Consider the following 24,314-nt stretch of genomic DNA (forward strand, 5'->3'; position numbering starts at 1 on the left):
AATTACTGGTATCTGCAAATGCACAAGTCTGCACCAACGCTATTTTTTGTTTTAAAAATGCACTGGTACTAATAATAGTTCAGGTATTACAATTGGTATCGGTACATCTACTTGAACCAGAATATGAAATATCTGTCTGGCTAAACTGGTCAACAAAAGTTGGTTAACTGAAGGGGCCACAAGTCAACAAAGTTTAGAACAAAACTTCATCTTTACTGTGCATGAATTGATAACAGAGCTCTTCATTTGATCATTTCAGCAGTCTGATCCCATTCATTCATTTTTACATCCAATCTTGTCCCCAATAATATGTTCCTTCATCCAAGTAACTATATACCCATTGCAAAATATTTACAAAAATGAAATGAATCATATACCTTACCACAAGTTAACTTGATTTTCATTTTTAAATTTACTTGCAGATTTTAAGACAAGGACACCAATGTTTCAAAAACTGAAGAATTTGAGATGCATTGTCATGCATGGAGTTGTTCACCCACTGAGGACTGAAGGACTGAGGACTGAAAGATCTGCACAGGAGACATGAAACATCCTCACAATTATCTTTAAAGTTGCAAGGTAGAGTTTGAGATGATAAGTTAACATTCATAACTGGAGCAAGTCTTTGATGCCTTTGGTTGGCTTCCTTTTGTAGAGATGAGCAATATATTTATTTTGTGACATAATAAATTGTCTTAGATTCTGGATACTCAGAGATACTAAAAATCTCACTGTGTTAATATTTTGTTAAAGCAAAAATAGCCATCCCTGAATTTATTGATATTGTTGTACTAACAGTAAATATTAACACCAGGGTATTTGGCTAAAACTAGTGTGATATTCTGATTTTGTCATATCTCCAAGCCCTATGATTAAGGGATTATTTGTACTTCTTTTGAAATTAAAATTTGAAAATATCTTCCTAGGTCCCGCCCCTTTGTTCTGTGTTCCAAGAACAGTTGAGCAGTCTTATCTACTTTCTCCTTTTTCTGTAAAAGTGACACATATGGCCCATGTTAAGTTAGATAATGTTAGGAAAATGCTTGGTAATTAGCAAGCCAATGTAGTAAAACACTAGCAAACTAGCTGGCAATTGATTATTTTGTTAACATTGGCTAATTTAACATGTGAATATATGTTGCTGTTACAGGTCCCCCAACAAAGTTTATTAACTAGGTTCAAAATTCAGTTTTCTTTTCAACAGAGACAAGCCTAACACATAGCATATATAAGTACAAAAAGCAGGACAGGAGAAAGCTGACTGAGGTACCTGTCTTGCTAAACTGTAATACGATCAAAGGGAAAAAAGCAGTGGGACTTAAGAAGAGTCAGAGATGGTATTATTGCCCCGGTCAGGTTGTCCTGTGCGTCAACACTTCAACATGGTCGAGTACAGCAGGGTTTAGAATTCATAAGATGTGATTAATAAATGTCAACTGTTGGAGGTAAGACGATTCAGTGATTTTCACACAAGCATGAAAAGCTGTGTGTTTCAAGTCATTATTAATATGCATAGTCACGGGTTACTTGCAAGCAAGCTGTGATAGCAACGGTAAGATTGTTCCAGTTATAACACGAACATGTCTGACAGAAAACAATCCAGATGCAGACAGCCAATTTTAAATGCATATAATCAAGACACTGCCATCAATACGGTACATTCAAGATCACATTAAATTACACAATTGTCTCCATTGTGATGATATGCACGTTGACCAAATGACTGCTTTTGGCAATGCTGTCATTGAACTGGCTGGTAGTACGTTAATCATTTAGTTAGGGTTGTTCTTCACGTGCCTGAATGGGCCAAAAAGATCTCCCTGTCTGGTATAAAGTAGACATGTAGACCACTGTACGGTTATTTCCCTTGACCAACATCTGAGCCATCGATGGTGAATTCTATATACACAGTAAACAATCAGAGCTCAATCTTCTGCTCTCCAGTGATGAAGTAACATTCAAGGCTTCAAAGTGAACCTCTCTGAGAGAACCAGCATTACTGATCAAATGTCCTTTGAGCATTATTCAGCCTTGTCTGCCTCAGATGCTGCGTTCACCTCTTCGCAAGACTGATGTGAGTAAACTGAGGCTTTTTTTTACGAGCAATCATCTAGCCGTTCAGTCTTTGTGTGACCACCTCTCTGTACATGATAGAGATGTACACAAAGAGGAGTAGGATTACAAAGAAATCGTCCATGAACCCCAGGAGACCGAAGAGTGCCTCTGGGAGGATGTCGAGCGGCGAGGCCAGGTAGGTGAGTGCACCGACTAGGCAGAGTAGAATTCGAATCCTGAACATCCAGAAGAGGCCACCCACAGAAAACATCTCCCTAAAGGCATGACGAAGCAGGGTGGGCACATCGCGCAGCCTGTCCATAAACTGAGAAGGCAGAGGAGAGAAAATGTTATGAGAAAGTCTGTTCTAAATATATTCCTGCTTACACTGCACTGCACAAGTCAGTATCTCATTTGCATGTTTCTGTCTTTTACCAGCAGTGCAACAGATTCTACAGTTTGGAGGGACATTAAAAAAAAAAAAAAATATATATATATATATATATAAAAAATTCTACTGATTTTAACATATTTCAATTGACCAATTTTCTCGGAAATTTGAATCTTCTCTCATGTACAGCCCTGATTCCATAAAAGTTGGGACACTCAATAACTTTAGTAGCATCTCCTACCCATTTCTATTTCAAGAATTGTGGCAAATCACACATATGTACACATAATTTAAATATGAACATAAAGTAAGCCTAAGTTAACCTATACTCACAGATCTTGGCTGGCCTGAGAATCTGCGGTTGTAATCATTAATGTCTCTTAATATCAGCAGAGGCTCTGCCTCCCCATCCTGGACCCTCTGAGGACTGGCATGCTCATGAAATAGTGGGAACAGCAATGTTACCTGAGGAAAAAAAAACGTAATACATGACAATACCGATGCGAAAAGGGAATTTTATGGTGAAAACTACACAAATAAAAACATTTTACTGAGGAAATAGTAACACTGTGTATCCAGGGATGAAAACATCAAGCTTGGACTCAGAAAGAGATGAGAGACAATGAAGACCACTACAATCACCTAGACAAAAATATTAAGTGTTAATAGATGGAAATTTAGCAGTTATCTCTATGGGTACATTAATGGGTCACACTAACAGCTAAGTTTAGGTTTGGCATGGGAGAAATGGCAATAATAAAAGTTCAGGTCAACTATACCATGATCTGCTGCCGTGACTCCTAGTTGGAAAGGAGCCAAAAGAAGAAGAAGAAGAAGAACTATTCAACAAGCAACATCTATTACAAGTCTTACCGTTTGTCTGCAGATGGGGCAGTTAATAGCACCCAGCCAGGTGCCATACCTCCAGTAGGCTATAATGCAGGAGCCTATGCAGGAAAAAGACAGCACATTTCCACGCAACAATAATTATGATCAACATTATTATCATGAAAGAAAACACAACTGACATCACAAATGAAATGATGCCATTTCAAATCCTTGAAAGGTTTTCAATATAAAGCTTGGTGAAATGATTTCAGTGTATGTGTCTGTACTATTTGAACATTTCCAGCACATCTTAACAGTACCTCAATAATAACAATAGCCACAGTCACTATAATCACGGTATGAAATTTTCAGCCCGTTTCATCTGTACTGAATACTATCAAAATATAAGCCATGTCAGCATGCTAACAGAATTTAGATAAGAAAAGATGCTCAAGAAGTGACATTGTTTTTGCTATCAGCTTCATAAATGTAACAGTTTCGCTTTAAATCTTACCACAGAAGAGGTGTCCACAATTGGTTTCCACAGGCAAAACAGCCTGCTGTAAACATACAGGACAGGACATGTCTGTGTAATACTGCTGCCTGGCCTCCGCCTGAGTATTTTCATCCTGATAGAAAGAGATCAAACACACAAAAATCAGAAATTGAACTTAACCTCCTTACTGGAAAATAAACATTTACAAGTTTAGATTTTATCGTCCCAGTGGGAAGTTTGTTTTCACAGCCAATACAAAACTGAAACATACTGTACAAACATGACACAAATGAATGAAAGATAAAACCAGTCATCAATCCCGCAAAACCATAAGGGGTATTAACATGAACTTTTCCTACAATCAAAATATATTGAGCTAAATGTTCTTAGAAACATGTAGACTTTGTTCATGTAGCTCTTTTGCAGCTTCCTGTGGTTGTTTGACTTTTGCTTCTCCAGCTTTCTATTACTTTCTAGTCCAAGTACTTGAGGGTGTCTGGCAATTATATACACCTCTATTCAAAATTTACAAAAAATAAATCTAATTTTAAATCTTTCTTCCTTGTTATAAGATATAGATTACTTACTTTTGTGGGCATCTGACAACAGCTACATTCTATATATTCTAGTTAATGTCTATTGACTATGTTGATATCTGGTGCAAGGTACCAGATATGCAAAACAGAAAAGGTGTTCGAGTTACTCTTTATATATTTTTGTTGTTTCTTTGTTATCTTTGTCAGCCACATTTTCCTAGAAAGGCTCCAGTTATTTTTTCCTGCATACCTGCTCTGTTTGGAGCTGTTGTCGGACGGCTCGAACGTGCTCCTGATTCTCAGGATGAATGTTCAGCTCCTCTTGTCTGCAAAGTCAAAAGGCAGATATTTGGCATCGTAATATCCTCAGCTGAAATGTATGGATCTAACAGCACATAAAGTTACACAACCTGACAATTTTCACATCCAAATTTTTCATTCAGCAAATTATATGGAAAACAAATACAAAACACCAAGCAAAGCTTCGGTAACAATATCAAAACTCTGTTTAATTATACAGTCATCCTGTGCGAGACTGAGCTGCCACTAAAGCTTTGGTGTTGAGTGGAATATATTTACTGGACAGACTGTACCAGATAGGTCACCAGAGTGGTATTAATTATCTTCTACTGTTTAAAAAATATTTTCAAAAAGAGTTTATCCAAAAGTTTAAGTAATTCTCAAATGCTGGTAATATTAATTTAAATAAATATCACCCTGACTTTGCTGCTTACCTACACAGCAGAGTGAGAAGTCCTGCAAGGAAGGCAATACTAAGCACCACTACAAATAAGACCTGGTTGCTGACACCCTCAATGAGGGTGTCTTCATCTTGGATCAGGTAATCCAAGTCCCCACATTGATTGTCCTCCATCACCCACACTCATAGCCTACAACACTAGAAAACAGAGACAAAAAAGAGGTTAGCAATTCACTGGACACTGAACCTTAACTTGACTACAGAAAAAGTGCAAGAAAAGAAAACTTCGTACATGAGCAAAATACTGAACTATTATAACAATGTTTGTCGTTATCATTACTAGTAGTAGTTATAATTATTCTATGGATGTAATACTACGAACAGTCTATAAATTATAGAGATGCAACGATTAGTTTGTTAACAAAAATTACATCAGGAAATTAGTAGCCAGCTATTTTAATAACTGATTAATCCTCAGTCATTTATTAAGCAAAAATTGTCAAACATTTGTTGGTTCCAGCTTCTTAAATGTAAGTTTCCTGCTTTTCTTTATCATCATGACAGTAAATGAAGAATCTCTGGGCTCTGATAAACTGTCATGAGAAATGCTTAATTGGTTAAATAATTAGCAGATTAATCAATAATGAAAATAATCATTAGTTGCAGCCCTAATAACTTATATTAATATTGGCATATACCTTTTAAGATCAGAGTGACAGCTTTGACACTACTACATACAATAAAGACTACCAAATACTTTACATTTTAACATTTAACATTCTTCACTGAACAAAGCTACAGCCACAAATTTGAAGCTTGCTGGGGCTAATTTAGCAAAACAATGGCGGCAAACACAAAACTAAACTGCATAGAGGAACAACAGCTAGTCTGTTAATAACTGCCACTGTTCAGTCAGCGACGCAAGACAAACTCTGTCTTGTCTTTCTTGTTGTAATGTTTCAGTAGATATAGCTGTTAAAGTATCAAGCTACAAACTTTACAAAACATTAGTGAGTCTTGAACTCCTCTTACCTGTAGCACATTAACAAACTAGGTAGCAGTGCTGGACAATTAACCTTAATCATATTTCCACTACTACTTGTCATCCAATCTATCTATGAAGCAGTTTGGTTACTTTCCTGACGTTATCGGCTAACTATCAGCCATAAGCTTACAATTAACTTACTGTCACCTGGGCTACATTGCTAGGTTAGTTAAGTTTAGCGTTAGCGTGAAGTAGCACTGACCGATTGTAATGCGTTCTAATATATTTATGGATGGATGGACGCTCCTCCGCCGTCTTACAACAGTTATTAAACACCTAAATCCTGGCTCAACTGGGCCGTTTTCGCTCGTAGCTAAATCATAAACATAGCTACACTTTCGCCTGGTTAAACAAGAACGTCTTTAGTCTTGCTGCTATGTTAGCCTCCCGAAAACTCACAGTATGACAGACGAGCTCAAGTGAGCTAATAAAGTCTAGCTACATTGCAATACACTGCAGTCATGACGAATGACCTCACCTACCACCACCTAGAAGTCCACCTTTCTCTACAGGCTTGACTTGACAACTCCATTCACTGTCTTGACTTTCGAGACATTTTTCTTCCCAGCAATGTCATGTCTTAGAGGCTTAGTCAGACCACCACGTCAGAAGCGAGTGCCAGCATCGTTGCTTAATCACGAAATGCTTTTGCATCAGATTTACAAGCTGGTGTTGCTGTTTCAGTTTGTTGCTTCCTCTTCTTCTTTTTCTTCTTCTGGGATTGACAGTTAAAATGGTCCTGTATAGAAGGGAACCCTTGAATTGCAAAACTCTCGCGAGATTTGTACGCGTTGTTGCGTCATTGTGATCCTATACAAACTAATTACGTTTTATAATGTGTCAACACCGCGGTTGAAATATGGGTATTTAAGGGCATAAAACAATTAATTATGTTTAGGGAATATCATAAATTAATTTTACACGATCATTCTCGCGAGATCTTCCGCGGGTCTGGGGTTTCTTCTAGATAACGATCATTAAAAGCTTCTAATGCACGCTACCGCCCTCCACAGGGTAGTCGGTGGTTGGTCGTGCTAGCTGCAGCGTGTTATATTTCACATCTGATCAGTAGATGGCAGTAGTGAGCCTTACAACGGTTGTGAATTTCCCTGAAATCAAGAAGAAGTACAAGAGCATCAGTACATAAAATATAGCAAGCAGTGTTAGGTAGCTGAACTTTATTAAAGCACTTTTTATTGAGGCGAAATGCCTCGTTATGCGCAGTTAGTGATGGGCCCGGCGGGCAGCGGTAAGGTAAGTTATCAGCCGTTCAGTTATATGTATTAAAATGCCTTGTTATGCTAGTCGGCTAAAGCGCTAAGCTAAGGCATGAGGTTGTCTTCCAGAAAGATCATGTTCAAGTTAGGACTTCTTTCTGTTTGCTTTTTATCGGTGTTATACTTTCCATTTCAGAGTACTTACTGCTCCACCATGGTCCAGCATTCAGAGTCCCTAAACCGCTCAGTACAGGTGGTCAATCTGGACCCAGCAGCTGAGCACTTTGACTATCCTGTCATGGCAGGTAAACGCAGCATGTTTTTCAGTTAAGAAAAGTGTGATCACATCTACCGCTATTTGAAAAGAGAAAATCTCAGCTGTACATAACCCAGGAAAGAAGGGTCATAAAATACACAAAAAAGTAGATTAAGGAAAGAAATTAAGGAAAAAAAGTCTGTTATTACATGCTTATATTGGGTTTAGGAAGTGTGTTAGGTCTAATCTACATACTTACCACCGGAATGTGATTGAGTAATAATACATTAAAATATGGCTGTATAGATGAGTTGAACACACAATATATTATAACCACACAAATGGCCACAGTGGTCAGAAATTGATCAGAACAATAAACCCTTTTCACAGCAGCCTTTTTGACATGAAGCAGCGCTGTAAACACAGATGTTACCAATGATACTGATTAAGGTTCTGTTCCATTCAGGTCAAACAGTCAGACTGCCACTATTATGCACGTTGGCTGACTGGAAAGACTGCTGCACTAAGTGGAATGGGACTATAATTAGTATCATTGGTTACACCCGTTGACCATATTGTTTCATATCGTTATGGCTGCTGTTAAAAGGGTCCATACACCTTATAATAAAAGCATAACAGTCGGATTTTGACAACTGAGACTTGGTAATGCTTATGTAATGGCATTTACTATAGTGCAGGGCTGCCCAAAGTGGGGCCCACGAACCAAAGTTGGCCCACCAGATGTTTGCAGCTAAAAAAAAAAATGTTATGCTAAATTTTAAAAAATATCATATAAATAGTAATCTATGCCATAGTGTGTTAAATAAAGAAAAAGACTCCTTCTCCATATGTTTCTGTGGCTAGAGGGTGATGAAAATTTAGTGATATAAATGTCCTGAATCACTTGATAATCTTTTTTCTGCTATTATATTAAGTAAACTTGCCTTGTCTTCTGCAAGATAGTCTAATTGTTTCCATGTCCTCAGACATCCGTGAGCTCATCCAGGTAGATGACGTGATGGAGGACCATTCTCTCAGATTTGGGCCTAACGGAGGCCTGGTCTTCTGCATGGAGTACTTTGCCAACAACTTCGACTGGCTGGAGGAAAGCCTGGGCCATGTAGAGGATGACTACATACTGTTTGACTGCCCAGGTAAATACAAGAGGCAGAGACACGCTGAGTGCAAGATGGATCTACACTTATAACACACATTGTCATTACTATGGGAAGAATGTAGTGAAAATTTACATTTTTAGGCTTTAAAACAGATGTCCCTTTTGCTATTTGACACTGCAGCACACGGGTGAAAAGTAGCAGCACGAGGGGAATGCAGTAGAAAATAAAATAAAAATAAAAATAAATAAAGTAAAATAGGACTATTATATACAGTGCAATGATCTGTGTGTATATACATGCTCCAACACAAGTTGCTTGTTTTTCCTTTTGTTTTTGCAGGTCAGATTGAACTTTATACTCACCTCCCTGTAATGAGGCAGCTGGTGGAGCAGCTCCAGCAGTGGGAGTTCCGGGTGTGTGGGGTATTTCTTGTAGACTCCCAGTTTATGGTGGAGTCTTTTAAGGTAACATACAATTTTGTTTTCCAGTATCTTCATCAATTTATTTGCTTCCCTTTTGTGTTTGAACCCACTCTGTTTCTTATGTTACATAACTTCATGTAGTAATGACGCCAAGCATGATGTGATGTGAGACATCCTCCCTTTTCTGTAACTGCAGTTTATCTCAGGAGTCATGGCTGCTCTGAGTGCCATGGTGTCATTAGAGATCCCTCAAGTAAACATCATGACAAAAATGGACCTGCTCAATCCCAAAGCCAAGAAGGAAATCGAAAAGTAAGTTTCTTATGAGTGCAGTACAAGAGTGTCATGTGTGTTGCTCAGTTCACATGAAGAAAGGAAAGGTTATAGTGACTAGAAAGTTAGTGTGTCTTGTAAAGTCTAATTGTATAGTGTTTTAAGTTAATTATGGTGTTTTTTCAATTCTAAACCTGGCGAAAGACAAATGTCTACTATTTTCTGAATTCTTAAAAAGATTGCAACTTAAACTGTTTTTTCATTTGGAAGCAGCATTTATTTTGTTTTACTTTGTTTTTCACCAGGTACTTGGACCCAGACATGTACTCAATGATGGAAGATAACTCTGATTCCATCAAAAGCACAAAGTTCAAGAAGTTAACTCAAGCCATCTGTGGTCTGGTAAGTAATTTGATACTGCATTTATATTTTGTACCAGAACTAACAGTTACAATTTAAATTGGGTTTGTCTCTCTGTCCGTCTTGTCCAGATTGATGACTACAGTATGGTGAGATTCCTGCCCTTTGACTGCACAGATGAGGAAACTATTAACATAGTTTTGCAACACATTGACTTCTCTATACAGTATGGAGAGGACCTGGAGTTCAAGGAGCCAAAGGTGAAGAAAAAACTGAATCAAAACACATTCAAATATACTTCATATGTACATTGCTTTTTATTGAATTTTAATGCTTCTAAAATTCATGTTTTTGTCATTTCTAAATAGCGTAAAGAATATTATAACAAGATTACTAATGTGTTGTTTTTCCCATCCTTTCTTCTTTTTTTTTTTTTTTTTTTACAGGAGGTTGATGAAGAGCCTGCTAACCTTAATTATGATGAAATTTTTCAAGGCAGAGTGGACAGCTGAGGAGTAATGTGACTCCAGAACAAAATAAGGAACTTTTCAGAGTCTGAAAAAACATTTTGAGGCTGATGAAGAACCAAGATTTGCTACATCAAGCCCAGGTGGACAGTGGCATGTGACTGCAAGGACACTGAGAAAGGGATTTGTTGGGAAATAGACTTACTCTGAAGATCATGTATATCTTGTTTTGTGTGTTCAGGAATATATTTTTTTTGTATGTCATTTAAATTAGAGATGCAGAGATATAGATTTATTTTCAGCTGATACCGACAACTGTGTGTTTCCATTGCCAGTACTGATAAGAAATCAAATAATTTCACATTTTTGTATTTTAAAAAGAAGTTCAGATAACTTGTAGTCAGCAATTATTTAATATTTTGTAGCTCTGACTGAACCAAATCTAACTGACATCACTATGAGAACAAAAACAAAAAACAGTTCTGACTCTTAAAATGTTTATTTTTTCTAGTAAAGTGCATTTAAAAAAGCATTTGAATGAATGCTTTGGCATGCTTTGTCCAATCATCAATTATTATAGCTGATATTTATTGGCTATAATTTCAGTATCTCAATAATAAACAACATAATTTTCCCATTATCAGTTGATAATTTATCATAATTAATTGCGCATCTCTAGTTTTGATGACTCAAGAAATTTGTCCTTTCAACCCATTCATTTTTCGTTATTTTAGGACAGTGTTGAAGTTTAAAGAGTTGTTATTAAATACATTTATTAATGCTATATTTTTAAAAATAAAATATGACACAAAATACACAACCTGACTGCTTGTGTGGAGAAAACTGTCTAAAAGGGAACCCTTGATTTGCGAACCTCGCGAGATTTGTACGTGTCACTTCTTCATTGTACACGTTGTACAAACCAATTTTGTTAAACGAAAACATAACGCTGTGGTCAAGACCTGTTTTCAGTCGAGGACAATACACATTTGGTTAGGGATAAGGGTTTTGGGTTAAAAAGTTCACTCTCGCGAGATCTTTGGTCTGGGATTCCCTTTACGACATGACGGAGAACGCTTTGTGTTAGCTCCCCCGTGTGGCAGCTACGCTCCATTACATATAGCCACTTCCTGACTGTTAAGCTGAAGGGTGGGACAGGCGGAAGAAGAAGAGTCCTGAGGTTTTACTGTTTGTCTTTCGCTGAGCAGTTGGACTGATATTTATCACTCAACATGCCGGTGAGTAAATTCTACTTTATTTCTGAGCAGCAGGAGCGTATATTATGCGGTGTAGAGCGTAAATCGTGAACGCGTACTCCGCCGGGGCCTCCGAGTTGACGCTAGCTTTGGTGACGAGTCTCGTTAGCATCGTTGACTAGCTGTATTAGCATCTGCTTGCAATTTCATGACGTTGGACGTGCCAAAAAATACAGAATGTCGCTGTTATAATTTGCCTGTAAATGCTTCTTTGTTTAGTATCTGTAAAATATATTGTGTGGAATCATGTTAGCATAGCCGTTACCAAAGATGCAACTGTAGCATAGCAGAGATGTCACTAATGCTATTTGACAGAGATGTATCTAACAGTAGCTAGTGAATAAATGTGACATTAACTTTTTTCTCTTTTTAAGGCGTATCACTCAAACCTGATGATCCCCGAAACCAGGCTGGTGGGGAATATGGCTCTGCTTCCCCTCAAAACCCAGTTCAAGGGACCAGCCAGAGGAGACGGTAAGGCTGTATGGTCATTTTAATGAACAGAAAGTGGAGCTAACCACCCCTGATCACACAAATACACACGATATACTTAATTTTTAATATCTTATTCACTGATCAAATTTTTTATGTAGGTTCCATACCTTTTCATGACTCGTTTCTCAGTTCCTGATACATGCATCAGCCTCATTTCCATATATGGCCTGGAGAGTGCATCCTTAACTTCAACTTCTTCATTAAAGACCTTTAACGCAGTTTTTCAGATGTGATCGTCCCCATTTAAAGTGATAATTACCTGAGCAGAAGATTTGATTCAGTGTAGCACAGTGGGATCCTAACTTGATGTATTTTCACCATTGTAAAATAGTCAATGCCAAAATATACACCACACTTGAAGTTATTAAAAGCATGAGAATGTAATTGTGTAATGTTTCACATAAGTGATGGGATTTGGTCACTCACAGTGGTTTTTCCATCAGCCTGGAAAAAAAATAAAAATAAAAATAAGGCTTTATAGGACAAAAAAAGATATGCAGTGTGACCAAAACAGGAAATGATTCTGCAGGGTGCAGAGCCAACTTCTTTTTGCTCACCAGCCAAATGGCCAGTGAATGTTGCATGTATTCAGTATTGCTTCAGTGTCATTTCCACCACTGCTGTTATACTTGTCTCCAGTTTATGTATATTTGGTCCCTGACTTGTTTAATATATTATAACGTTTTTTTAAAAAAAAAAACAGTTAAGGTTAAGGTTTTACAGCATTTGGCTGCTAAAGTTTGTGTATTGGTCATATATGTTGAATATATTACACAACATGTTTGACAACACTTATTAATGCAGATTCGTCATATGCACTGAATTGGTGTATTTAATAATACCTTTTTCATTTCAGGCATAGAGTCAGACATCATTGATGAGGCTATCTACTACTTCAAGGCCAATGTTTTCTTTAAGAACTATGAAATCAAGGTAAAACATGTACTGCCACTTGTATTTTACATTTAACAATAAACAAAATAGAAAGATGTAGATTTTTTGACGGTTAAGATGTTTGGGTGAGGGACACATACTCACCTCTCTAGAGTGCTTGTTCTCTTATGTGTTTTCTCCTCCCCATCTCTCCCGCTCTGTCTCCTTCTTGAAGCAGATGGGCATTTCATTCTTCCACAAGCCCTAGCTTGCTTCTCCTCATTCCCCTCAGCTATGCATAGTTGCTTAGGATTGTGCACAACCTTGTACAGTTTAGGCCTGGCTGACACTGTACTGATTACAAGAAACATTTATGCTTCAGACAAAAGACACTTCTTTTTAAGGTCCAGTGTGTAAGATTTAGGGGGGGTTATTTGCAGAGTAAAGTATGTTTTTATTTGTGTATAATCACTTGTAAATAAGAATATTTGCAGTTTTGTTACCTTAGTGGAGCTGCAAAGATTATTCAATTAGTTGTTAACTATTAATCACAAACTATTTTGAGTAATCGTCCATGAAAAAAATAATTAGTTTCTGCCCTGTCACCATGTTTCTATAGTAGCCCAGAATGGACAAACTAAACACTGCCATAGATTTGGCCTTTCATGTTTTGCTGGCATTTCGCAGCCAGCGTAGGTTCTGTCTCTATCTCTTGGTTCTGCTGTTGTTTGCAGTCTGCAAGCTTTCCACTAGATGACACTAAATCCTACACACTGGTCCTTACAGTTTAATTACAGGTATTTCATGGTCTGTTGTGTTTCTTTCAGAATGAGGCTGACAGGACGCTGATCTATGTCACACTCTACATCTCTGAATGCCTAAAGAGGCTACAGAAAGTAAGTTGCATATTTAATGTACAAAGTTTACAGTGGAGGACTTCATGCACTTTTTTACACTGACTTAATGCAAATCTTAATATGTGTAGGGCCAATTAAGAGGCTTTTGTTTAAGCAGAGGTTCTAAGCCAATGACAGAGGACCCACAAGGGCTTACCATCTGGTTTTTAGGGAGTCATTAAATGATAAGTAGAATATGAATTGTTTTTTCTCACAAGCAGGGAGAAGGAATTAGCTGCTTGAATGCTTATTCAAATGTGTGCTGGTAAAACAGGTGATTCCAACTCTTTGTGTTGATGTGATACGTGTGTGCTTTTTACAGTGCAGCTCCAGGAGCCAGGGAGAGAAGGAGATGTACACTCTGGGCATCACTAACTTCCCCATTCCTGGAGAACCAGGCTTCCCACTCAACGCTATGTATGTTAAACCTGCAAACAAGCAGGAGGAAGGTAAGAACCAGCACTGTAAACTAGCTCTAACACAGCCTCAGGAGGTTTACAAAGAACAAAAAGTAAACAAACAAACAAAGAAATCTTGCTCAGTTGGACATTTCACCATATTTCTACTGATATCCAGCAGTGACTCATCGAGTCCCATTTATGGTGTGCTCTGAATTAGCACCAGTTTCCTTGTACCCTTCTCATATTTCATCTAATTCCCAATGTGAAGTTATATCAAGACAGAAATAGCAACGCTGACCAGAGCCCTATCAGTTTTAAGGATCTGAGGCTTGAAGTGCTGTTTCATGCTCATGTGGTGTCCCTGAACCTTGGCCTTATACATTATCATCCAGTGTTGTTGGTCAAACTCCGCGGATGTGGGCCTGGATATTAAAATATCCAAAGGGAGTTGCAGTCATTCTGATGTTAATTTTTCTGAAATAACACAACATCGATGTTGGCTTTGCAGTGAATCCTGTGTTTTGCCTCTACTTCTCAGTATAAACACTGGCTTCTTTATTCTGCAAAGAAAAGAAAATATTTAAAGCAGGTGTTGTTGTTATGCTACGGTGTGACTTCTCTCATTGTAATACAGGGTACCTGCAGGGTCTTAAAAGTATTTGAAAAAGAACTGAATAAAAATTCTCAGAGTTTTGAATTTCTTAACTTGGCAAATGTCTTCATTTTTTTTCATGTCCTTTCATAGAATTATATAAATACTGTAACATCCAAAAAAACTGTTAAACCTATATAAAGTTTTGGTGGAATTTATTCTCACGCTGCAGCCTCTCCCCTGCCCTATGAGTCAGTTCAGCTTCTGCACATACAAACACACACACACACACACAGGGAAGTCAGTGAACAGCAGAGTGATGAGAGGAGATGAGAAAGTGAAAATAACTCTTAAGACTTCCTGAGAAAACCAATACTTCCTTAATACACATGTTCAAGAAGCATAAGCATGTTAATATGTAAAGATATTGAATTTTTGAATCTTTGTTGTGTAGCAATTACTGCTGCTGCTCTGAAAACATTTAGTTGTTTAAAATATTAAATTCTAATCTTGTTCTGAATTTATTCTTTTTTGAAATAAAACATTTAAAAACAAAAAAGCAATCATTAAGTAATGAAAAAGACCCTATAAGTGCTGTTTTGTAAGTAGCAGCAGAATCCAAAATTCAAGATGGTTAATCGTATTCCAGGCAATATGAATGTGAGTATTCTAATAAAATGTTTTAATAACTCGGGTCTGAAAATGCTGGCATGGGGCCATTGTTTTTAGTTGTTTCAGGTCAACTGAGACTACTCCTTCATTTTCAGTTGAAACTAAAGCACGATTTTTGGCTTGATGAAATGATGCTCAGCTAGTCATTTCCATCACTCATGTATTAACAACTAATTCCAAGTGACAGAGGAGATAAAACTAAAAAAGAACTAAAAATGTATAGAATCTGCCTTTTAAGTGTAATGAAAATCTCTTTTGTAATAGAAATTATAGTACTAAAACTTTGAAATTGTAATGAATAATTTTGTAGGGCTTAGAACCAATAATGATTTTCCATTATATCTTTTATACTTTTGCCACGTTGGCTTTAAATTTTGTTGTAAGTGGCATTTGGTCTTACAAAGCCTTAAATTTAACTTTGAGAACCCTGTGCGTATCCTGTAATAGTGTTAAGCAGTAGTTGATGGCATTTGTGGCTTTGATATTAACACTGGTTCTGCAACCTTTTCCAGAGACTATGAGGGCATACCTCCAGCAGATCCGCCAGGAGACCGGCCTGAGGCTATGCGACCGCGTGTTTGACAACCAGACAGACAAACCCAGCAAGGTGAGTGCAACATGTCCATAATAACACCACTACAGCTTTACACGCCTGTAGCTGTTTCATCAGGTAATTGGCAGTTCTGATAAATTATGAACTGGTGGTTATACAGGCTTTGACCCCCATTTCCTGTGTTTAAGTGTAATTATCTGGGCTGAGGTAACCTTTATTCTGAACAGAATCAGAGTTAAATGCATCTAGGGCTGTTTAAATTGCAATGTGAAACAAAGCTTTGATACTCAAGGACATCATAGAAAATTGGACTTCAGCTGTTTCACCAAGCTCTCCATCCAGATATCAGCACTATAACAATGTGTGTCCTGTTGTCTTGTTACAAACGGATTGCGTGGTGCTCAGGTGTCACTTTTTTTGGAAACCTTGCCACAGGTAGATTGAGTGCAGAAGCTTCAGGCACTATTCTAACAGAGCTTTTGTTGTTTCTTTCAGTGGTGGGTGTGCTTTGTCAAGAAGCAGTTCATGAACAAAAGTCTGTCAGCTCCCGGACAGTGAACGACTCAGGACCACAGTTTCTATTCTACACCTGCAAGATGGATGGATGGATTTGTCTTTGGGTGGGGTGTGCATTTCTGTTGCTAAGATAATTTTATACTCTTTCAGTTTAAAGGATATGTCTTCTCTTGTCTGGATGTTGACCATATTGAGCTGGTGCTTAATTCAATAAAGCAGTCATGAAGATTGGAAAATAATGTGGTACTGTGTTTTCATTTAATTACACTGTACAGTGAAATAAGGCACATTTAGTCCTGATTAACAGTGGTTGTGAATGAAGTTGATCAGTCAGTCTGCAAGCTCACCACTAGATGTCAGTTAATCTTACTCTCACTCTCCTTTGAATCTGAAAATTAAATTTCAGTGTGTGATAGACAACAGGATTCAATGTTGTTTTTTCCACCTCCCAGATTGCTCAAGTGGATCAGAAATGTACATTTTTACTTGCCCCTGTAACGATTGTTTTATATATTAACAGTAATCAAATAATGACAAAGACTAAAGTTCATATTCGTGTTTAATCTGGGACTCCAACATCTATAAATTGTCAGAAAATGGTGAAAAATCCCAGTTTCTCAAAGGTGATGTCTGTAAATGTCTTGTAAATCCAAAACCCAAAGATAATTTGCTTAACATGATAGTAAATGCAGAAAATTCTGCCATTACTGCATGAGAAATTACTTAAAGTTTTGATAATCAATAGTTACATTTTTGTACCACTTGCCCCGGTTTAAGATGAAGACTAAGCAGTGTAGTGGAGGGTAGACACGTTTCACCAGTCAGTCAGTAATGTCCACAATGAGGTTTATTACCTGTTTTCACAATGCTACATTGATTGACTTATAAAGAGTGGGTGCAACTGCATACCTTTTATTCAACAAATTGCGTCCTTACTAAGCATAAAATTGCTATAATTATGTTGTTTAGCTGATCATTTTGTGGGTGGTATAGGCTTTTATCACACCAGACATTTTGATCCGTCATAGCAGGAAAAGCAGGGGTGCTACTAATAACATTAACGGTGGTTTCGTTCTTTTTCAAATGTCCCTGTGAGCTAAAAGCACCTAATTCAGACATTATTTTATTACATACGCCTGTGCATTACTATGAAGCCCCTCAAGGGTCATGGTGACAATTTTTTAAGGACTAATTTTACGTTCCCTCCCAATATATTTCAATACTTTTCTTCTTCCGTTCATCCTGAGTCTTGTGTCAATTTCCACTCAGCTTCTCCCAGAGCAACACCCCAGTATGGATCAGCTGATTGAACTCTACTTTGAATTCCTGGGCATTTAACTATGCTAATATAGTACTATATTTTACTAAGAGGGAATACAAAGCATATTGCCATGGAACACAAAAGCAGTCATCAAAAATATCTCACCCTGACCCTTAGGGGCTCCATATTCTTCCTGCAATGTGTCAAAACATGTCTTCTGTGGAAAAGGCTTAATTGAAGTGCTTCTGTACAATATCGACACACCACTTCTCCCATGGGCAGGGTGATGCATTTTCTCTGTACAGGTGCAATGTTCAAAAATGTATCGCAATTTCTTCAAGCAAGGACAAACTTTATATTTACAGAGATAAAAAAAAAGTGTAGCATGTTCATTAAAAATATATTTATTGGTGTACTGTCTTTGGTTTCTGCACAATATTTTTTTTCTGGATTCAGATGCGGTCCTTACTGAAGACGGGTTTCCTTTGCTGGCAGTCAAAATTAAGGCAGCGCTGGGTGATAAATCCCCTCCCCCCAGGGTGAGAAGGAACACCTTCTCTGCAGAACACTTAAGGTGTGCAGGGAGAGGAGAGCCAGTGTCTGTATTTCCATCTTTCATGACTGCAAACGCTCCAAAATTGCATGAGTGACGAAATAACTGTATACTGGTTGGCTCAGTGTGGCAGATTGAAAATAAAAAGAAAAACCTCTGTAACAGACGATATGCATCTTAAAATATAACCTCACTCTAAATAAATAGGTAAATATAAAGTAAACTAACTCTAGAAAATGGGGCATTTATCAGAGAGGATCGTTTCTACTAAAATCTGATGAGTATGTACATAAGATATGGTATTACTTTGTTTATTTGCTGATGCTTGAGTAGAAATAACCTGTCCACAGTCCATCAGTTGCAAATTGGAAAGGAAAATGGAACTTTTGGTGGCACAAATGCCATTCAGCAATATTTATAAATAACAATTCTCAAACTGCAAGACACAAATTAGTAGAGAAATATGGGTTTATATATTTTTTGTCAGTCTTTTTTTTTCTTTGGGTGGCTTGTTGATGTTGATTAAGTTGTGCCCCGTGGTCATCTAGCCCACTTAAGAGTAACCAGTTGTCAAATCCCCTGTGCAGCTCCAACCTGAAACAAAATGAGCATCTCAAGTTTAGTTATCACCACTGGTTAATGTTGTGTACACCTACAGCACTATTACTTATATGGCTTCACAAGGAAAGACACACAGAGGAGCAACAATTGTAACTTCACAGATCCAAAATACTGTGTTTACTGGAAGCAAAGGTGTCCCTGTGTGTGATTACAGTATGATGAAGCCTGACAGCTGGTTGTACTTACTGTGTCGATGACTGGAGTGAGGTCTTAGTCAAAAGCCATCTCTTGACTCCTCCGCACACAGCGTGCCACCTTTTTCTTAAAAACTCCTGTGGGATCCTCCCGCCACTCTTTCTGTAGGATATTGTAAATACAAAAACTTTATCGACAGTCTCATTAGTGCAACCTTTACACTTCATCTTGTGCTTTGTCTCTAATTACGTCTTGACCACGTTTTGCACAAAAGGTTCCTGTCACAGCTGACAAGGCTTAGGGCTGTCACAATTCAATTTGGCTTTTATCTTAAGGTCACAATTTGAACATATTTTTCTTTTGCACTAACAGCTGTGGCACTGCTCGGCTATTGAGTGTGGATTTGTAAAGATCCCTGATAAGTGATATAACAGCTGGTAAGCTACAATGTCTCATCTTTGAGGGTCTTTTTTCTGACATGCATCAGCAAGTGGCAGAGGTAGAGAGAAAAAAAATAGTTACTGCCTTTCTCCTGTCTCCAGACAGCACCTCTGATTAAAGAGTAAGCCTTTTTAACCCAAATGAGATTCAACTTGGCCGTGTTAGCCTGTAAATTTCCTAAACCCCAGGACCAACGTCCCTCAACCCACTCGTTTGGATTTCCATCAGCAAAACAAGACTAACCTGTGGTGACTAATAAAAGTCCTCACAGGGTTTTATGTACCTTAAGATACACTGCACCTGCATGTACTATATGTACACAGATATTACAATTAATGACATGTTTCTCATGGCTTGCAACTTAAATCAGGAAAATACATATCACCAGTAAAAAAGTGTCTGCAAACCAACCCCCAGCTTATGTGAGACGGTGTTCACTTACAGCTGCATCCACATTGGCAGGAGAGTCACCATTGGGGTCTGCCAGCATGGAGATAACACTGATCATGATGGTCTCTACCGTATGGATTGGCAGCCAGCGCTCCTCAGGTTTCTCATAGCCATACTTGTCCTCGCCAGGTTCGTGCAAGATGGAGATGCAGACGTCGCCATTTTTTGCCACTGGCCAAAAACAAGAAGATATCCAGAGATTACTGACATGTTGATTCTAAAGCAGAAGAGAAAATAACATGCTGCAGCTCTGCCCCTGCTGAAAACCTAATACATTTAGTCATGAAGCAATTCAGAAACTCTGCAAATCTTTTCAAGGGACTTTTACCAATGAGCTGTGGCTGCAAACTAATGTACTCCCAGAAACATGGTGGAGCAAAAATGAATTTATATATACATGATTGAAGATAATGATTAACAGAATGTGATCTTATGCATAAAATTATAATTTCTTCCAATGGAAAGTCAACATCTATTTGATTGTTATCGGCATTTTCAGCACTTAAAAGCACTATTTACAAAGACTACCCTAATATTCTTTTCAAACTAACTGCAAATAAATCTTTTTTTGATTTGTTTTCTTTGACACAGATTAGCTGGAGACACAAGTGGATTGGGAAATTAGTTCTTACCATTTGGATGCCAGATTTCTGTGATGAACTTCATCTTGGGAGGTCTTAAAGGATAGTCACGGGGGAAGGTTAAGGTGGCTTTGAAGAAACCTCCTTCACTATAAAGACAAAGAGGATATTGTTGAGATGTACACTAGTGATTGTAAGTAAATGTAATTTCACTGGTAAATCATTTCACTTACAATAATGTGTCTTGAGGCCCAATGACGACCACTTCCCACTGATAGATGTCATCATCATCTACAAGACCTGCAGAAAAGCCTTCCACTGGATTCTTGTTGAGCTCTGAAAATTAAGTCAAAATCAGCTTTTCAGACCTTTTTCACTGCAGCCATATTGATATAAAATAGTAGGGTAAACACAGGTGTCACCAATAGGTAGGTGTCTATAAATATATATAAAACACCCATGACCAGCAACAAAAATAGCAAAGTCATGAGCTTTTGTAAGTTGTAAACAAAATATATCATGCAAACTAGAGCCAAATTGATATATGGGTCGGCCTGTCACCATTATATTGGTCTATGATGGTATTAGCCCATTAAGTTGTCTGATATTCACTAATAGAACAGAACATAACACAGGATGTTTTTACTTGCTTCACATTTTGTGTAATATTCAACCTTTTGCTGAATTTTAGATTAATATATAGATATATTTTTGCTCTATTTGTGTTTTTTATTTATACATATTATAAACAGTGGTGAAAGTTGCCCTGATGTAATTTTGGACAATAAAGTTTCCTTTACATATCTTTGTCACAGTTGTTTGATAACAATATTTGAGAGATCCATTCAAATAATTGTATTTATGTATATATTCCATGTACTGTATAAAGAATATCAGCCTTTATAACAATATTGGATTTATTAAATTCCCTGGTATCAGTGTTGGGCCCTTGCGCAAATAAATAAGTATTGAATTTAAACACATATAGAAAAGTATACATGTCCATATAAAACATTTATATTGACAGTGACAGAACATGATGATATAGCCATATTTGTTAAAGGCGGAGTGCAGCTGAAACTATAAAAAATATAACCCATAATGCACCTTAAAAACTGAAATCAGGTTTTCGTCAAACATAAAGCCTGTCAACATGAAGTACATCAAATGAGTTATTGTGTGTCTGGTGATTTTGAAATACTGTCCGTGGTTATTGAGCAACATCACCTAGCTTTAGTCATATCCTGTATAACAGCTGTCTGGTAACAAGTTACACTTTCTACACACGTGCCTTTCAACTTTGTTATCGCGAGCCATAACTTATCTGAAGGCTACGTCATATCGTAGGCTAACGTAACCAAATAAACGATGGCTAAATGAAACGTAGTTAATGTTTTTATTTAATTTAGTACACACTATAATAAGCTCTAGTAGTAGCAAGTAGCAGTTAGCCAACTTACCTGCTAACTGTTTACGTAGTAACAACGAGGACTGTTCCGTCATTTTATAAGCTGCCGGTTTATATGTTTTTCCACTGTAGTTTGTATCAATTAACGCCAACTAACTGTCAGACTGTCAACGCGGTTAAATTAAATATCGGGCGAAGAAAGTAAAGCACACTGTCCACGTTTTCTTCTCTGCCTGTCTGCCTGTCTGACAACATCAATAACACGAGTCAAAAAAAGAAAAAAATGTTAAGAGGAAGACTTCAGGTAATTCGGCCCTCAGTTTTACCTATCAGGCAAACCTTGCTTCCAGGCTATGTACCGCCCCCGGTAAGGTCCACCTACTGAAAAAAAGTTAAGGTAAGAGTTACGGCCAATATTAAGGCAAAGTTTCGCAAATCTTAGCAAAAGACCTGGGATTTATAGCTAACCTTGGCGAGGAGGTGCTGCCTGTGAGGTTAAACCCAGGGAGAAAAAAACTTCCGAAGGCTCACTAACTTTTCTTCTTCGGGTAGGTGTGCAGCAGGCTACACCCCCATTGGTGCATTGCCGCCCCTAAGAGTTTGCAATAAATACTACACCTTCTATATTTGTATTCTAGACAAGTGGTTCTCAAATAGGGTTCCAGGGACCCCCAAGGGTCCATGAAATGTTTTAAGATTTATTATATAGTCTAATTTCTTTTATCATTATACAATCATTACTTGTTTAGACAATATATTTCCTTTCCTCAAACAATTTTATCATATTCCAGTCCTAGGCAAGGCCTGTTTTTTCTTTTTGTTTTATTAGGTATTCTGTATTTTTTTTTTTTTTTTGTACATTGTTTCACATAATCAGAAACCACATTTTATTTTATTAATTCACTAAGAATGAAACACTCCTGATGTGTGTCTATAAATATATTTAAGCTGCGTTGAATTATTTTGGGTCATATTATACTTCCCCATTATATTTTCAGACACTGGCTGAGAAAACAATGAGAAAGAACAGCACCATAAGCTCAAAGACTTAACATCTGTGGTTATTTTCATTGTTGGAAGAAATTTTAATTTTTTTTGAAGAAATTATTTTCCCAGTTTGGTGTGGAGAAACTTAACTGGCCTGGACAGAGGGTATCAGCAAGCTTTGTTAACACAGAGGTGAAGAGATTTTTAATGCGAAGCTCAGGGTTTAGCAAATGTGAGTCATAATTTGTATTTTACATGCTAGTTCCAGTATTTTGGACTCTTTTAGACTATACATTTTTATGTGACTACTTTAAAGTCAATTAAATGAAAACTACAGTAAAACCATCCAGTACTTCCCCACCACAGTAATGTGAGGAAGACTTGCACAGTCTGAGCTAAAGCTAGAAAACAGTGTCTCCATTTCATCACTTTTATCAATTACCAACAAAACATGTCCCCTGTTGAAAAAATGACATCCCATACTCTACCATATAGAACTTTCAGATCCATTTAAGGCAGCTTTCACATCTGCATCTCATTCTCTTCTTTACTTGCTATACATCCACAACCTCATAGCTTTTCACACCTACTTGTGCTTGAATCTCTAAAAATACCAAAGCACTCCCTACGTCCCCTCCCAGCCACGAAAAGCTCTGAAAAGATTCCAGTCTTGACCAAAGACAATCAGCCCAACTGTAATACAGGATCAGCAGATCACAAAAATACCTTCTTATTTCTTGTTCCTCTGGGTGAACATTAGGCTAAATATTATAAATCCTAACACCTTATATATTCTTATATACCTTAATGGTATTGCAAATATGTAACATGCTTGTGGTATTTGTGAATAGCAGGGGTGAATTCATATATTGTTCTTTTATGCTCTCATGTCCGTCTTCATATAGGTTTTACTGTCTCGTGAAAAAGCTGTCATGTGTCATGCGTTTTAACACACACAGGTAGAATAACACTGAACCAACCTTGATTCTCCAGCTTGTACATGTATTTCCCTCTATTCAGCTGGCCTGTATGTGACATGCTTTCATGGGTTTAAAATGGAAAAACTTCATGCTTTCCCTTGACATTTAACACTACATAATCTAGTCTCCAAAACACCCAAGGTGATTCATTCTGTCCATTTCATACTGACCAATGCAGTTTCGCCAGCAAAAAATAGGTTTATACCAGCGTCTTTCTAACTTATCTCACATTAGGCTCCCTTAAAATTGGATTCCTCCTCCTCCTCCTCACCTCCCTCATATTTATCAACTCTGACTTGCATGAAAATATATTTAGTTTTCTATGTATCCTAATCTTCTAACACTTGTATTCTACTACCCTTTGTTGACCAACGATGCTTTCACTACTGATGTTTCACACCGTCCACACATTTTACATATTTAATCATAGTTTTCTAGCCACTGCTCTTAAAGGGATAATTCAGATTATTTGAAGTGGG

General features: G+C 37.5%; 4 protein-coding genes across 6 annotated transcripts; 2 read left to right on the plus strand and 2 right to left on the minus strand.

Annotated features, from left to right (window-relative positions):
* Positions 1 to 1,614: 1,614 nt before the first annotated feature.
* On the minus strand, positions 1,615 to 6,789 carry rnf170 (ring finger protein 170). Of its 3 annotated transcripts, none has more exons than XM_084746026.1 (7): positions 6,530 to 6,789; positions 5,041 to 5,204; positions 4,557 to 4,632; positions 3,789 to 3,903; positions 3,320 to 3,393; positions 2,780 to 2,911; positions 1,615 to 2,380 (listed from the first exon to the last, which is right to left on the minus strand). In XM_084746026.1, exons 2-7 carry the CDS (start codon positions 5,178 to 5,180, stop codon positions 2,111 to 2,113), a joined length of 807 nt encoding a protein of 268 aa, XP_084602152.1. In that variant the 5' UTR covers positions 5,181 to 5,204; positions 6,530 to 6,789; the 3' UTR covers positions 1,615 to 2,110. The 3 variants fall into 3 exon arrangements, with proteins under 3 accessions (XP_084602152.1, XP_084602151.1, XP_084602153.1); XM_084746025.1 differs by having other exon boundaries at positions 6,534 to 6,787; XM_084746027.1 differs by lacking the exon at positions 6,530 to 6,789 and adding an exon at positions 6,039 to 6,103.
* A 343-nt stretch (positions 6,790 to 7,132) lies between these two features.
* On the plus strand, positions 7,133 to 10,984 carry gpn3 (GPN-loop GTPase 3). The gene is made up of 8 exons (XM_084746024.1): positions 7,133 to 7,305; positions 7,465 to 7,573; positions 8,511 to 8,678; positions 8,982 to 9,106; positions 9,261 to 9,376; positions 9,643 to 9,739; positions 9,829 to 9,957; positions 10,144 to 10,984. Exons 1-8 carry the CDS (start codon positions 7,258 to 7,260, stop codon positions 10,207 to 10,209), a joined length of 858 nt encoding a protein of 285 aa, XP_084602150.1. The 5' UTR covers positions 7,133 to 7,257; the 3' UTR covers positions 10,210 to 10,984.
* A 259-nt stretch (positions 10,985 to 11,243) lies between these two features.
* arpc3 (actin related protein 2/3 complex, subunit 3) lies at positions 11,244 to 16,657 on the plus strand. The gene is made up of 7 exons (XM_084745450.1): positions 11,244 to 11,402; positions 11,795 to 11,894; positions 12,772 to 12,848; positions 13,616 to 13,684; positions 14,007 to 14,133; positions 15,862 to 15,956; positions 16,398 to 16,657. Exons 1-7 carry the CDS (start codon positions 11,397 to 11,399, stop codon positions 16,458 to 16,460), a joined length of 537 nt encoding a protein of 178 aa, XP_084601576.1. The 5' UTR covers positions 11,244 to 11,396; the 3' UTR covers positions 16,461 to 16,657.
* Positions 16,658 to 17,783: 1,126 nt separating this feature from the next.
* Positions 17,784 to 22,241, minus strand: ube2g1b (ubiquitin-conjugating enzyme E2G 1b (UBC7 homolog, yeast)). Its single transcript, XM_084745451.1, has 6 exons — positions 21,921 to 22,241; positions 20,694 to 20,796; positions 20,512 to 20,609; positions 19,872 to 20,050; positions 19,040 to 19,150; positions 17,784 to 18,826 (listed from the first exon to the last, which is right to left on the minus strand). The coding sequence occupies exons 1-5, from the start codon at positions 21,961 to 21,963 to the stop codon at positions 19,064 to 19,066; spliced, it is 510 nt and encodes a 169-aa protein (XP_084601577.1). The 5' UTR covers positions 21,964 to 22,241; the 3' UTR covers positions 17,784 to 18,826; positions 19,040 to 19,063.
* Between the last annotated feature and the right edge of the window lie 2,073 nt (positions 22,242 to 24,314).

The sequence above is a fragment of the Lutjanus erythropterus genome, chromosome 20 (assembly GCF_056507025.1).
Source record: "Lutjanus erythropterus isolate fLutEry1 chromosome 20, fLutEry1.hap2, whole genome shotgun sequence".
NCBI lineage: Eukaryota > Metazoa > Chordata > Actinopteri > Lutjaniformes > Lutjanidae > Lutjanus > Lutjanus erythropterus.